The sequence below is a fragment of the Mastomys coucha genome, unplaced genomic scaffold, assembly GCF_008632895.1.
Source record: "Mastomys coucha isolate ucsf_1 unplaced genomic scaffold, UCSF_Mcou_1 pScaffold21, whole genome shotgun sequence".
In the NCBI taxonomy this organism is placed as follows: Eukaryota; Metazoa; Chordata; class Mammalia; order Rodentia; family Muridae; genus Mastomys; species Mastomys coucha.
The window spans coordinates 93736018-93752006 of record NW_022196904.1 but is presented as its reverse complement, the minus strand read 5'-3'; the positions used below and the strand labels follow the sequence as shown (position 1 = coordinate 93752006).

Below are 15989 nucleotides of genomic sequence, written 5' to 3'. Positions count from 1 at the left end.
TTTGGGGTGCCAGGCAACGATGCGGAGGCAGGAGGCTGACTTTCCTTGAAGTTTACGCCTCAAATACCACCATCACGCAAGTGTGCGTGACACTGCTCAAAGCCATTGATGGGGTGCAAACTGATGGCTCTGTAGTCTGCTCGAGATAGCTCCTTAGATAGGTCTCATGATGTGCCCTGATAGCTGTTGGGTTTCAGAAAACCTGCTAGAAAAATTCTAAAAAAGCCGTAATAGCTCTCTGGATAGCTCTTGGGTTTTCTGACAAAAGTTAGAAAACCTGTAAGAAAAAATTCTCAAAGAATTTTAACAGCTCTCTAAGTAGCTCTCTTCAGTAGGTTTCACTTACAGACTAAAGTCCAGTCTTTTATTTGAACATTAATTCATTCATTTATCCAACATTCAATTTTGATTATGACCTTAGCCCCTTGATTCTTAGAAAAAGACAGCAAGTACTCTTTTTTTTTTTTTTTTAACATAGGAAATGAACTCAGGGATCTGTCTACCTTTGTAAACACAAACAATAAGCTTAGCTGGGTGGGATCTTGCCCTGAGATCAGCACTCCCTAAATCTCTTTATCTCCTTCTTTAATATTTTTCTGACAAGCTAGCTCATTAGTGCAGCTTTTTCTTTTAGATCTATGAAGCACCTTATATAATTCATATTGCATCATTTTATTTTGTATAGTTGAGAAATCCTGTAAAGAACAGCTCTTATACTTATTCATTTATAATTGAACTGATGTTTTCAAAGTTTTTCCTTTTCTTATTAGATATTTTCTTTATTTACATGTCATATGGTATTGCCTTCCCCACTTTCTCCTCCGAAAAAAAAGAAATAAAATAACATAAAATAAAATGAAAATAAAAATAAAACAACAAACTCCCCTCTGTTCCCTCCTCCTCCCCCTGCTCACCAACCCACCCTCTCCCACTTCCTGGCCCTGCCAGTCCCCTACACTGGGGCATAGAACCTTCACAGGGCCAAGGGCCTCTCCTCCCATTGATGACCAACTTGGCCATCCTCTGCTACATATGCTGCTGGAGCCATTAGTCTCCACCATGTGTACTCTTTGGTTGGTGGTTTAGTCCCTGGGATCTCTGAGGGTACTAGGTAGTTCATATGGTTGTTTGTCCTAAGGGGCTGCAAACCCCCTCAGCTCCTTGGGTTCTTTCTCTAGCACCTTCATTGAGGACCCTGTACTCAGTCCAATGGATGGCTGTGAGCTTTTACTTCTGTATTAGTTAGGTACTGTCAGAGCCTCTCAGGAAACAGCTATATCAGGCTCCTGTCAGCTAGCACTTGCTGGCATCCACAATAGTGTCTGGATTTGATGACTGAATATGGGGAGGATTCCCAGGTAAAGCAATCTCAGGAGTGTCCTTCTTTCAGTCTCTGCTCCATAGATTGTCTCTGCAACTACTTCAAGGACTATCCTGAAGGTTTCAGCATCAGAGAGACACATTCTTGCTGCCTGGAATCATGCTGTCTCTGATTATTACAAAGTCATTAACCTTGGCAGAGAGAACATGCCCCCAAAGGAGGAACATAAAGTAATATATATATATATATATATATATATATATATATATATATATATATATATTATAAACTATATATAATTATACAAACAGGTCTTATGACAACAGCAACCATTAACACTCGTGGAGGCCCTTTCCCTGCTGACTCTTTGTCACACTGTCTCTTTGTGGTCATTCAGGACTTGGCATCTCCCCTTTCTGTTTAATTCAAGAACGCCAATATTGATCATGAGTGTAGTGATTGGGCACTCAACTTGCTTGATGCAGACTGACAGAAGAAACAAAATCAGTAAGAATAAGTTAGCTGCTGCTATTCTTCTATTTATCAGCAAAGTCATCCAGGAAGACAAAGAAGTGTCCCTGTGCACAGCAGAGGCCAAAGCTGCAGACACCTGAATAGAAGTGGGTTTCACTCTAGTGTTACTAATAGCCATGATCTTAGGATGTAGAGAGTCTATATCCAAAGTCAAATTAAAATCACTTAAGCCCCTTTAAATGAGAGTAAATTTTAGAACAGTCATGTTTAGAGGTTTTATACTCCAAGAGGGCTACGCAGACCCAACCAAACATTGAATGACATTGCACTAAGAGCCTGATATTCATAGTTTGAATTTGATTTCCCATAAACAGAATTCCTTGCTCTAAAGCATTAAACCTATCCTGGTGTCCCCTGTCAGTCTCCCAGATCATGAGTGCTATTGACAGTTTTGGATAAGTGATCTACATGATGTGCCCTGAGAATCTCTTTAACCTAGGATGAAGTGGATGAGGCAAAACTAGAAATCACACCTATTAAAGCTGTGGTCCCCAATACCAAGGCTGCAACAAATCTTTTAGATCTCCTAAGAGCCAAAGTATCCCTATGCAAAGCTCTATACCTATGTTAGAGAGCCATGAGTCAGTAATTTGGAATAGGTCTCTTCCAGCCATCTACCTGGAGGCAACTGAGAGCTTCCAGGACCTCCTCTATTTTAACTGGTGAGTTGGGGATTTCCAGCTGCATTGCTTTCAATGACTGATCTTGACTTCCTTTTCTCATAGCAATAGACCCATGCAATAATCACTACAGGGGTAAAGAACTCTGACAGGGCTTTTGTTTGGTTGTTTGTTTGTTTATTTGTCTCACTAGAAGAAGAGGGGTCTAATGCACATATTAAATTTGTAACAATTTGACTGTCAGCACATCAGTGATCCATGACTATAGACCTAGAAAAGATGCAAGAGTATTAAGGGAATCTTAGTCATGGAATGAGTACTTTAAGTGAGAAAGACAAATGATGCTCAGTGTCATGACTTCTCTGGATGTCACAGAAAGCAGGAGATCCACTTAAGTAAGCTTAGCTACCCACAACATCATGAGAATGACCAAATACTATCCTGTTAAGTCACTAATTTTTGGAATAGCTTATTATGTAACAAGTTAATGAGAAAATGTAGTTAATCTGATGGAATGTTGTAATGACCTATTTTTATTGAGTTAATGATTTATTTTGGGTGTCAACTAAAAATTTAACCTTGATTTTGAAGCTAGATTTCTGCTAATGGCATTTTATTATTGATTCTTAGGAAGTATAGATTCATTGTTGAGGACAATATTGCCAAAAATTCTGATATTATGGCTCAAATATGTAAAAACAGTAACTAGATCAAGAGTTTAGGTATGTAGCTCTTCCTTAAACACATCACACCAATCAACAGCCCAGAAACCCAGATAACCAAATATAATTGCCAAAAAGTCAATGAAATGATTCCTGATGATATTCTGCTATGCTTGTAGACCAAAGCCTACCATAATCTTCATCCCAGTGGCTTCATCCAGCAACTAATAGGAGTACATTCAGAGATCCACAGCCAAACAGGCAGAGCTCAAGGAATTCCACAGATGAGGGGGAGGATGCAGTATAGGAACCAGAGGGGTCACAGACACCAGGAGAACACATCCCACAGAATCTACTAAGCAGGGCTCCTAGGGACTCAATAGACTGATCAAACAATCAGGAAACCTGTACAGATCTGGCCTAGGTCCTCTGCATATATGCTGTGATTGTGTAGCTTGGTGTTCTTATTGTGTTCTTGGTGTTCTACTAACAGTGGGGATGAGGCTGTCTCTGATTCTTTTGCCTGCTTTGTAAATCTTTTCCTCCTACTGAGTTGCCTGGTTCATTGAAGTATGTGCCTAGTTTTATTGCATCTTATTATACCATGTTTGGTTGATATCCCTGGGAGGCCTGCTCTTTTCTGAAGGGAAATAGAGGAGAAGTGGATCTGGAGGAGGGGGTAGATGGGAGGAGGACTTGGAAGAGTGGAGGAAGGGGAAACTGCAGTCAGGATTATTGTATGGGAAAAGAAAAAAATAATAAGCTAATTAAAAATGAACACAATATGATATAGTTATAGAAAACAGAGATTTAATAGTTTAATGAAAGTTTTGTTGCTAACCAAGGAGTATACATGGAGGGACCCATGGCTCCAGCCGCATGTGTACCAAAGGATGGCCTTGTTGGAAGAAGAGGTCCTTAGTCCCATGAAGGCTTGATGCTCCAGTGTAGGGGAATGTGAGGGTGGGAAGGTGGTAGTGGAAAAGTGAGTGGGGCACACCCTCATAGAAGCAGGAGGAAGGGAGATGGGATAGGGGGCTTCTGAGGGGGGAAATCTGGAAAGGGGATAACCTTTGAAATGTAAATAAATAAAATATCCAATAAAAACATGTTTTGTTGTACTTTGTACAAATATAATTTAAATCTACCCAAGATAATAAAAATCCTCTCAGATTTTCAATTAGGGTCTTAACTAAAGTGTTGATTTACCTCTGACAAAATTTTTTTAAAGAGGAAATATATGGCATTTACATTCTAGAGATGTATTATATGTGCAATTTAACTTTTTTGTAAGAAAAACATTGCATAAAACAGACTTGATTTCTCAACTGTGGAACTGGTGTACAAAGTTGAACAGGAATAACAGTGAAAAAGTATCATGACTTCATAGATAAACCAAATTCTCTCTAGGTCCTGAGCTGTCCTTCTATAATACCTCACTAAGTATTGCAACTGATATTCTAAAGTGGAGGGAACTAAAGTTGCAAATGGCTTATGGTTCCAGGATGAGATATGACTAAACTATAAAATTGCATTGTAGCAAAACATTTAAGATACTGCCACATACCTGGAAATATTAGTCACTATTGACATATTATACCAGAAATATTCAGTAGAAAAGAAGTTCTGCTGTAGAAAAGAGTGTGTACATAACTGTTGAGAAAGAAATCAATACTCAGATTTCATTAAGTATAGTTTCCATTACTTTAAGTAAATTTGTTCTGCAGACCTTTTGAACTATAATGTTTAGTAAATGGCATTTTTAAAATCAGTAACTACTATATTTACTTGTATGTCATTATTGGCATAATTCTTTAGTCATCAATATCTGTCCTGTTGAATCTGTAGAGACAACATTTTTAAAAATTAGAGGAGCTCACAGAGACTAAAGCAGCAATCACAGAGCCTGCATGAGTGTGGGCTGGGGCCTCTGCTCTGGTTGTATAATTTGAGGTTGTTGTGGGACTCCTAAAAGTGAGAAAGGAAATTTCTTTGACTCTTTTGTCTGTTCTTGGAATCCTTTTTCTCCTACTGGGTTGCCTCATTCAACCTTGATATGAAGGTTTATATATTGCATCTTGTTATGTTGTATTGATATCACTGGGAGGCCTATTATATTCTGAAAGGAAATGGAGGAATAATAGATCAGGGTAGAGGAGGTGGGGTACTAGGAGAAGTGGAAGAAGGAAAGGCTGCTGTTGGGATATACTGTATGAGATAATAATAATAATAATAATAATAATAATAATAATACATACATACATACATACATACAAATCACCAGTTAAGATGGGTATTTATAGATGGAATGCCTTTGACCTGAAGTAATTAGGCTACTAGGTAAAGCATAGTTTTAGGAAAGAAATCCTGAAGATAAAATTCAGCATATGAATTATTTGAAGAAATGAGTAATTTCTCTCTATATTAAGTTCAAAAGACATGTCATGGCACTATAGTTTCTAGAATGAACACATGTGACTTACTCCAAAGAATAAATCTTTCAGGACTCACAGAGATGGAGCGATTTGGTATACAGTATAGGTCTCCAAATTTCAGGCCAATCAACTAAATTTATTCATTTGGTAGATTAGTTCTTTTATTTACACTTACTTTTTTACTTTCCAAATTAAGTATGTTTATATATTCAACTGAAAGTTGTAATGGAATCTTCCATTTCTCTTTGGTCACCATTGCTCTCATTAGAAAGCTTTAAAGGTGGCAATCATAAATCAAAATATTTTCAGGTGTATAGTTAAGATATTGGCTTTTTACAAAAGTCAGAGAAGAACTAAGCAGTCTATTCACATTAAAAAGAATGGAAGCCAATTATAGTTACTTGGGCATCTTAGCAGAAGATATATGGAAGTTTATCATTTAAGGACAGTGTACAAATGGTTAGACAGCAGTCAATGGAAGGTATGCAACAGCTTTTAACAAACGCTAAAGCAGCATATAACGTGATTGTGTACCCCAAGAGAATTAAGAAGTCGCAGAGAGATGGCATTTAACTCATAATGTAATCCCATACCATTGAATTAACTGAAGCTGGAGGTGAAAAGCACCATTCTACCCTCTATGTATGTGAGGTTAACTAGACTTAACTACAACAAAATCTATCTTTACTTTAAAATACCATGTTGTACATGACAAATACCATCTTATCAGATGAGTGAAGATAAGTTATTTTTTAAAATTAGCAATGGAGGAAAATATGGGAAAAGCATTGAGATATAAGCCCAGACACAAATTTTCCTCAACATTCTAAAGCATCTTTAAAATGCATATTCTTGAAGAGGTAATGGAAAACACTTATGGTTTCCTCCTTGTTATAATTTTATTCATCAATCCTCTGCTTACTTTCAAAAGGTCAAGAAATTTTTCTTGGGTCACCTTGAACCTTTTTCATCATGAAAGAATTTAATGATGCTATCTCTGATCTGTTTGGTCTTCATCCCATAAACAATGGGATTTAGAGTTGGAGGAAGAAGAAGATAAAGATTAGCCACAATGATGTGAAGAGAAGGAGGGATGGTGTGACCTCCAAAACGATGAGTAAAGAAGGTGAAGAAGGCTGGAACGTAAGTGATGATGATGGCAGATATGTGGGCTGTGCAGGTGCTGAAGGCCTTCTGCCGAGCGTCTGCTGAGGACAGGCTGACCACTGCCCGCAGGATCATAGTGTAGGATATAGATATACAACAGATGTCAAACACTCCAATCAGGAGCGCAACCATGAGACCATAGATGACATTGATTTTGATGCTGGCACAGGATAACTTTACCACAGACATGTGGTCACAATATGTGTGGGAAATGATATTGCTTCGGCAGAAGGGCAAACGTTTAACCAAGAATGGAAAAGGAATCATCAGTAACACACCTCTCAAGAAGGTGGCAAGCCCAGCTTTGGCAATGACAGGGTTGGTAAGTATGGTAGCATAACGCAGAGGGTAGCAAATGGCCACGTAGCGGTCCAGGGCCATGAGCATGAGCACCCCAGACTCCACACCTGTGAATCCATGCACAAAGAACATCTGAACTAGGCAAGCAGTGAAGTTAATTTCCTTGAGTTTGAACCAGAAAATGAAGAGGGCATTGGGGAGAGTGGTTGTGCAGGTAAACAGGTCAATGAGAGAAAGCATGGCCAGAAAGAAATACATTGGGCGATGTAAGGATTCTTCATAGTAAATGAGGTACACGAGGCCAAGGTTGCCTACTAGGGAGATGATATACATTGTACAGAGTGGAAGAGAGATCCATATGTGCACTGCTTCCAGTCCAGGAATTCCATTAAGAATGAAAGACTGTGGGACTTCATATGAGTTGTTGGAAACCAGCATAGCTAATTCAATGGACACACACTATTGTTCCAGGAGACTTTACCCCGAGGAAAAAAAAACTGAAACATAAAAATTTAATTAATGGCTTTCTGGATGAAAACTTAAAACTATAATAAAATTACACTTATGAGTATGGCCAGCCAAAGGAGTAGTTATTGAATAATACTAATATTCTATGCAATGATTTAATGGTTTTTAAAGCTATTTAAATGGAATTCTAAAGCCTAAGCCTTATATTAATTTTTAACATGAAATAGAAGCTAAAATTGAGGAACTGAGATGTTTAATAGGGCTACTTTCTTTCTTTCTCTCTTACACATACACAAACACACACACACACACACACACACACAGTATTGGGTACTGGTAAGCTGACATACTCCCGTAAATTTCTTCTCACTGTAGTCCTGTTATTAACTAAACTCAGTGATTCACCAATTTTTTAAACTACATGGGTAGAAGAGGAAGCCAGGGGGATCAGTAGACATTGGAAGAAGACAAGGGAGAATAATGGGGGAATATGGTTAAAACACATTATGTAAGTATATAATAATAGTACAATGAAATCTATTATGTGTAATTTATATATACTAATAAACACAGTATTCATGTAAGACACCAGTACTTCTTAGTCTCTCAACTGTGTAACTTGTTTTTAAAGAGGACACAACTTACAGTAATAAGTTTTTATATGTGAAGAGCATCCATAATCTTTTGATATTAAATTAATTTGTGTGTCAGCATGTAAGGGGAAGATTATTGCTATTTCCATTAAATGGCTTCTATTTGCATTTTAGTTCATGCTGTACTAACAGAGTGATTTACTATGCATAATCTAAGAAGAGTTTATTATGAAAAACATAGCATACTAGCAAAGCAACAACCACTAAGGAGATTAGATCAGTAATAAATTAAAGCCTAGAACCTGATATGTTCACTACTGAGTTTTACCAGTAAATTAAATGGTGGGCAATATGAACAGAAGGCAATATTTCTAACTTTACATCATCATCCTGATGTCAAAGGCAGATAGATATCTAGAAAAAGGAGAGAAAGGAAAAGAAATAAAAGGAAGGAAATGAAAGGAGAGAGGAGGAGGAGGAAGAAGAAGAAGAAGAAGAGGAAGAAGAAGAAGAGGAAGAAGAAGAAGAGGAAGAAGAAGAAGAAGAAGAAGAAGAAGAAGAAGAAGAAGAAGAAGAAGAAGAAGAAGAAGAAGAAGAAGAAGAAGGAGAAGAAGAAGGAGGAGGAGAAGAAGAAGGAGGAGGAGGAGGAAGAGGGATGGGGAGGAGGAGGAGGAGGAGGAGGAGGAGAAGAAGAAGAAGAAGAAGAAGAAGAAGAAGAAGAAGAAGAAGAAGAAGAAGAAGAAGAAGAAAGGAGGAGAAAGAATAGAATAAGAAGAAACTTGTTAATATCTTTGATGAATCTAAGTGTAAAAATCTTCAATTAAATGCTAGCAACTTTAGAACATTAAAAACATCACTCATTATGACCAAGCACTGTTGAACAAGAGAGGAAAAGTTGGATCAGCATACCATAAAAGTCAATAAATGCAATATATCACAACTGTAGTAACTTCAACAACATCATATTGGCACAAAAACAGACATGTAAACCAATGGAACAGAATAGAGATCTCAGAAATATACCCACAGACTAGTTCCTAAATTAATATTTTAATATCTTAAGAGAAGTAGAATTACATAACTTTTCTCCTCCCTTTCCTCCCTCAAGGCCCCCCAGTATACCCACTCTCAATCTTTCTCATACCCCCACTATCAGGTTGCTAGCATCTAATCTTTTAAATACGTGTGTGTTTGTGTGTGTGTGTGTGTGTATTTGTTTGTGTGTGTACAAATATATATAAATTCAACATGCTAAGTCCATTTTTGTTGTTGATGTGTATATGGTTTTAAGGCTGACCATTCTGCATTCGACAACCAGTAAGAGAGCTCATTCCTGGGAGAGGCTAATTCTCCTCCCAGTGCTCAGTATTTCTGCTTGTATTTCTTTGTCTAGGGATGGGACCTCATAAAACTTATCTTTTAAAAGAACGTCAAAAGCATATAAATAAGTGAGGAAATTCCCTTTAATAATTGTAGTGGAACAAGTTTTTGTCTACATGCGGAAGACTGTAACTATATCCATATCTTTTACCATATGCAAGATTAAATACAAGTCTTCTAGAGGCATGCACTCTGGCCACTTACCTTGACAACTCTTTTTTGGAGTATGGCTAGCATGTCATTCTTTAAAAGAGAACTAACTGCTTTCAAGAACATGGGGTGGGATCCCCCATTAAACAAACTCCTTTAATTTGGCGCTAGTAGTGATTAATTTGGGCAAAATTCTGTGATTTTTTTTTTCACTTAGACAATTTACTAGTTCCATCATTTAAAATTTCTTATGAAGGTAACACAAGACTTGTGAGACCACAGCCTGGGTGAGTCACTCTCTCGTTTCTTCAATTTAGCGTTAAATGAAACAGCACAGAATATCTGTGCTCAGCACAGCACTCACGGTTTCTGAGCCCCTTTGGTGACAATGAATGTATTACCTGATCCAGGAACCTGAGCTCCAGGATCTCCTGGGAAACGCAGAGCCTGGTGCTATCACTGCTGCTTCTGCTGGGTCCTCATCCCTCACCGGGTAGCCATTTGATGCAAAGCCTTGCTGCACCCATGTTTGCCTCTGGCTTCTAAAACAGAAAACGAGCTCCTTTGTATTATCTCTTGGTCCCAGTGTCCCAGTCAAGAGAGACAAGAAGACTGACCTTGGTTTTGTTATAGTTTTTTTCCCTTTCCCACTAATAACATCTCTAGTAATCAGCCAGGCAAGAAACATTTTATCTTTGGAATTCAGGAACAAAGTCACAAAATATAATCTTATGATCTATCTAACCACTCCTTTCTCCAAACTGCTGGAGAAAAACATCAGGGATAAGCAGGTACCGGAAGTGGCTGTTTAGACTCTCCGATACAATTTCTGCTTAACTGTTGCTCTTGTTTCAAAATGTCAATTCCAACATGACAGAAGGGTGTGCCATCATTGAGCTTAAATGTCTTAGGTATATGGAATGTATCTTGCTATACTTTGGAAAAATGTATCAGGTGTCTGCTACTACACGGAACAGCACCTGTGCTGGCTCTTGAGGGGCAATCTAAGTCTATCCTCTGCTGTTTTTAGGTTCCCTTTCTCCATAAATACCAAGTTGAACTCTAATAAAGGTCAATAAGCCTGAGTAAAAAATGTAACACTTCCTTTTGATTATGTATAGTCATCTATTTACTATTTCTTAATTATTATTTAAATTAATTTTTACCTTGATCTCATATTATGAGACTACCAACCTAATATTACCACAGCTGTAATATTAAACCAACAATTTTCCTAAGGATGTACAATTTTGTGATTTCTAATTAAATGCTGGTAAAACAAACACATAAACATACTTCCCTCTTTTTCTTTGTTACCCACACACCTTAATTTCAATAGTGGTGTCAATCTAAGCACTTGTACTAGGACAACTAATAAGGTACCCGTTCGTTGATCTGTGAATTGTTTTAGTATGTTGGTTAAATCTGTTACCAATTTTATCCCTGAGTGAGGAGAATACCTACGTTAAAAAAATACTCTGGTCAATTAAAGTTTTGATAGAATGCACATTGTGTGACTGAATTGAGGAAAGGGAATGATGTAGTAAAGACGTCCTAGTGGTTTAGTTGTAGTGCTCATCCATTTATCAATTGATTTAAGGGGTTTTAGTGAGTTTATTGTATAACCCTACATATCTATTTCTGGCAATAAGTCATTGAAACAAGTGAATAAATAAATGGAGGTTTTTCTATAGCCTAAAAGAGATGTTGAGAGCATCTCACCATTAGATGAGACTACCCATCTTACACAACACTGTATGTACTTTGAATATGGCAAGAACATACTCTTCTTAATTTTCTCAGACTGTATCATTGACAGGCAAGTTTCTGACCCATTTGTTTCTTGTTACAACACAGGTAAAAAGCAAACTCAGGTTTGTTTCACGATAAGCCAAGGATGGGATTGCTTGGGTAGCAGATATCAATCTTTACCTTAAATAAAGCTGCAGAGAAGGAGCCTGAAGCCTGCACATGTCAGGGATAGGATTCAGGATTAAATGATGGCAGCAGCTAGCTTTACTTTATAGACAGAAGATCAGAAAGTGTATTGCCCAGCTGAAAATCCATGGGAAACATACATAATCTTGTATCCTCTGAAGTGTCAAGTCTATATGTAAAACAGGGGCTAGCATCCCCCAGAGATCATACAGCCTATGGGAAATAAAAGACTATGCATATATGGGGAATTTTTTTTAAAAAGGTCTTCCTTAATGACAACTAATCCCCAAAGGAAAGATATTCAGGATGCAACTTATATCTAATGGTGGAATTAGAAGTTAGAAATTCTTGATTAGAATAATTAAAAACAAAATGAACTCTATGGTGCTTACGTGTGTGTGTGTTTCATTTTGACAGGGATTTTTTTGTTTTATTCTTTGTTTTAAGTTTTGTTTTTTATTCTTTGATGTTTATTTAGTTTTTATTTTAAGAGGAGGAGAAGTTCTGGAAGAACTTAGGGGGAAGCATAGTCAAAATATTTTTTATGACTTTTAAATAAAAAAATAAAGTAACGTTAACAATGTACATGATTTCATGGATAATTACTTATTACTGTGAGCTCAAAAACAGTAGATGATCATTGGCTAAAATAAAAAATAACAAAGACATTTTTAAATAATAAAAAATTCTGATAAAAATTTTTAATAAAAATACATGCTTTTGAGATTTTGTTTATATCTATGAATATTTAATTTTTTCCAAGTATTGTGACCATAGTTCTTGGGGTTTCTTTTGTATCATAGAAGCATGAATCAGTGAACAAAATAGGTAGAAGTCTCTGGGTCTGTCTTTCTCCCTTCTTTTCTTCCTTCTTTCCTTTCTTCCTTCCTTCCTCCTCCTTTTCTTGTTCTTGTTCTTGTTCTTCTTCTTCAGCTTCTCCTTCTTCTTCTTCTTCTTCTTCTTCTTCTTCTTCTTCTTCTTCTTCTTCTTCTTCTTCTTCTTCTTCATTACTTTCTAGTAAAAGTCAGCATATAATATTAATTGTTGTAGAATACAGAAAATCTAGGAAGGGGGATTTGTGTTAAGATGGCTAGAGAATATGAATGTTGCGATTTTATCATGTGATGTAAATTATAACTAATTCTTTAACTGTAAAAATATTTTCATATATTCATGTGTATGAGTGTCTGTGTGACTGCAGGCCATGGTGGAGGCAACAAGAGTTTGGATATGCTAGAGCTATACTCATAGGCAGTTGTGAAGTGCTCAACATGGCCTCTTGGACTCCAGCTCTGCTCTTCTGTGAGATGAGCAAACTCTCTTGACTCCTAAGCTATTCTTAGCCCTCCTTAACTCACAACATATGCTATTAGTGTTGAAATAGATGACAAATAGGGAAACATGAAACTCCAAAATGGACAAACGCCAGTAATTAATAAGCAATTTTCAATAATAACTCCGAATATTAATAGTCTCAATTAGCCAATCAAAAAACACAGACTAGCCTTGAGAATGGACTAAGTGATTGTTCATCTACCAACATTTGCCACCAATAAATATACTTTACCTTAAAGTAAACAAAGGATGGGAAAAGGTAATCTAAGCAAATGGATTCAAGCAACAAACAGGGGCTGTGTGTGTGTGTGTGTGTGTGTGTGTGTGTGTGTGTTGCTTTGTTGTGGCAATTTTTTAACTTTCCATTTTTGGCATATAAAAGTTTGTTTTTAATTGAAATAGAATTTCATCACTTTTCCCACTCATTTTTTCCCTCCAGCCCCTTGAGGGTTTGCTGTGTAGAATATCATATCTATGGTCCACTCTCAAGTTTATAGCCTCTCTTGGTTATTATTGTTATACATATATGTGTGCCTATGTATGTATGTGTAAGCACATGCAAACCTGATAAGCACACTTTTGTTGTTTGTGTGTATATGGTTTCAGAGCTAACCAGAGTTTATATTGTATAAACTACTAATGGGCGCATCCCTGGAAGAGGCTATTATTGCCTGTAGTTCTTTATCTAGGTGAGAGACCCTGTGAGATTTCCCCATTTCAAATTAACATTTCTGTTGACGTTATCATTTATGATCTTGTTTTTGTAGTCATTCTAGGTAAAAAGTGTTCTTAAGATTGTTCCTGGGATTCTGACTCTTATAAAATTCCCTAAGTCATAGATACAGGAACTATGATGCAATTATTATCTATTATAGCTGGGATCCCCACAATTCATTGATCAGGGCATTATATCCAGTATAGTTTTCTGTGATGGCCTCCATTTGTTGTGAAGACACTTTTCTTTAGTGATGGATGGTAGCTACACTTATCTTTAGGTGTAAGTGTAAAATGATTATCATATTAATATAAATTCATAAAATTAATATGTAGGCAGTTATTTCGTAATCATCTAATTTACCTATAAACACACAGAGAGACTGAAATTTCATAAAATAGCTGTGAGCCAAATACTGAACAATTATTACCCCATTCTAAACCTCCAAGCTAGTCAGGATTCCTCCCAGACTATATCCCCATATTACTTGCATTTTTTTCATCCTTTCTTGATCTTTTTCCTAATGCCTCCTTAACCTCTCCTCATGGCTCCCTCCTTCACTTCCTATCTCTTTCTCCACCTCCCCTAGAATCAGAAGTCCCAAATTATTCTCTCTAAATCTCTTTATTGGTTCATTGGCTTTTATTGGCAAGACAGGGAATGAATGAGGAGCAATGTTTACACAAGCTTGAGACAGTAGCTTCTAAAAGTAAACAGAACAAAGTCATGTTTGCATTGAAACTAGATAATAGGATAGAGAAATCAACATTTGAAATAATAAAGAGGTAAACTTTGCACGGTACAAAACATTTTGCCTATATTTTACCCTTTTGTCTATTAAAAGGATATTTTTATAATACATCACATACAATAACACAATTACAAAGACTATCAGATATGGCTTACATTATCCATAAGCATTTGGCAATTTTTGAGAAAGTATTCTATTATCTATTCTATCTTAGTGAGTTTAGAGTTTTGTATCTAGAACAATTTTTTTTTATCTTAACTTGTTGTTTTTGGATCCTAAAAACATCTTCTTAGACCTAAAACACCTTCTTAAATCCTCAACAACTTAAGCTTAATTGTGAAACTTTAACTATCTAGTCTTCAACCCCATCAGAGACCTGAAAAGAAAAAAATATTATCTGAGTAAGAAAGTACAAGCAAGCACTTTTCAAGACTATAGAAATGACAGAGAGTTGGATACCTGAACAGTTTCCCAGAACTGTCTTTTTAATATTGGACCATCCATTTTTAGCCTTCTGGCTCAGTGTATCTGAAAGATGTTTTGTGAAGCAAGAATTATGAAGAACTTGGCAGAGCTTGGTAATCAACTTTCCTGCATTAGTTTATCCTTTCTGGACAATATTTGTCTGCAGCTGAAACATGGACAGCTCTCTGCCCAGTAGCATCTTGCTACATTTGGGACAAACAACATATGGAGGTTCTTGATGCCCATCATTTTCTTTGAAGTGGAATGGGGGTACTGCCAGAAGCAGACTAATCTCAAGTCAAAAAATATCTTTTAATTATGAAACAACTTCAAATGCCGTGGATCTTCAAATTCTGTGGATCTCTGCAGGTTTTTTAAGACCAACTATCTATCTAAAGTATGTCTAAATTGTCAAGCATTGTTTATTCTTTGCTATTTACTATCTGAATATTCTTGAAAACATCTCATTATATTTAACTAAACTAGTAGCTAATATGACAATGAGTTTGACTGTCTGACTATTAACTTTTATTTGTTTGTCCCTTACAGTTTATAATAGCAGCTTTCAAGAGGACTATAACTTTATATTGCATCCTTACAAAATATATAGGTACAATATCTCAGATAAAAATTGAACGCATATACACATTACATGTATCAAATATAACCTAAATTTGTATCAATATATAACCTAAACCAAGGAATTAAAAGTAACCTTATTTTTGTATCAGTATATAAAATTCTGTGCCAATATCCTAAAAATAAACTTATTTCTATATTAATATACAGAATTCTGTACCAATGTATCAAAAATACTTTATTTGTGAATAGCAATAGCTGTAAGTTGAAGAGTAAATTCAATAATCTACTTTATCTTATTACCCCCTTTCTTTTCAACCCATCTTCCCCTTACTTAAGAAAGAAAGGGTAGAGAAAAGAAAAGGAAAGAGAGAAATCCCTGGGTCTAGGTCTTTAAACTTTGTTTTCTCCCCTCATCAAGATTATTTAATAACCTGTAACCAACTCCCCTAAATGACAACAATCCACAACCCAATAGGATAACAAAAATCTACCTACCCCAACCTAAGGGAATGGAACATTGTTCTTCTAGAGATTGCATCCTTCTGATTTGGGGCTTATGATTCCTTTTGGGGA

At 36.4% G+C, this 15989-nt stretch overlaps 1 protein-coding gene, 1 non-coding gene and 1 pseudogene across 2 annotated transcripts; all 3 read right to left on the bottom strand.

Moving 5' to 3' along the window:
• Positions 1–186: 186 nt before the first annotated feature.
• Positions 187–236, bottom strand: LOC116104269 (annotated as a pseudogene).
• A 13-nt stretch (positions 237–249) lies between these two features.
• LOC116104272 lies at positions 250–312 on the bottom strand. The gene has a single exon (XR_004123782.1). It is a non-coding gene; the product is annotated as a U7 small nuclear RNA (small nuclear RNA).
• A 6211-nt stretch (positions 313–6523) lies between these two features.
• LOC116100769 (olfactory receptor 52N5) lies at positions 6524–7477 on the bottom strand. The gene has a single exon (XM_031384502.1). The coding sequence runs from the start codon at positions 7475–7477 to the stop codon at positions 6524–6526; it is 954 nt and encodes a 317-aa protein (XP_031240362.1).
• Between the last annotated feature and the right edge of the window lie 8512 nt (positions 7478–15989).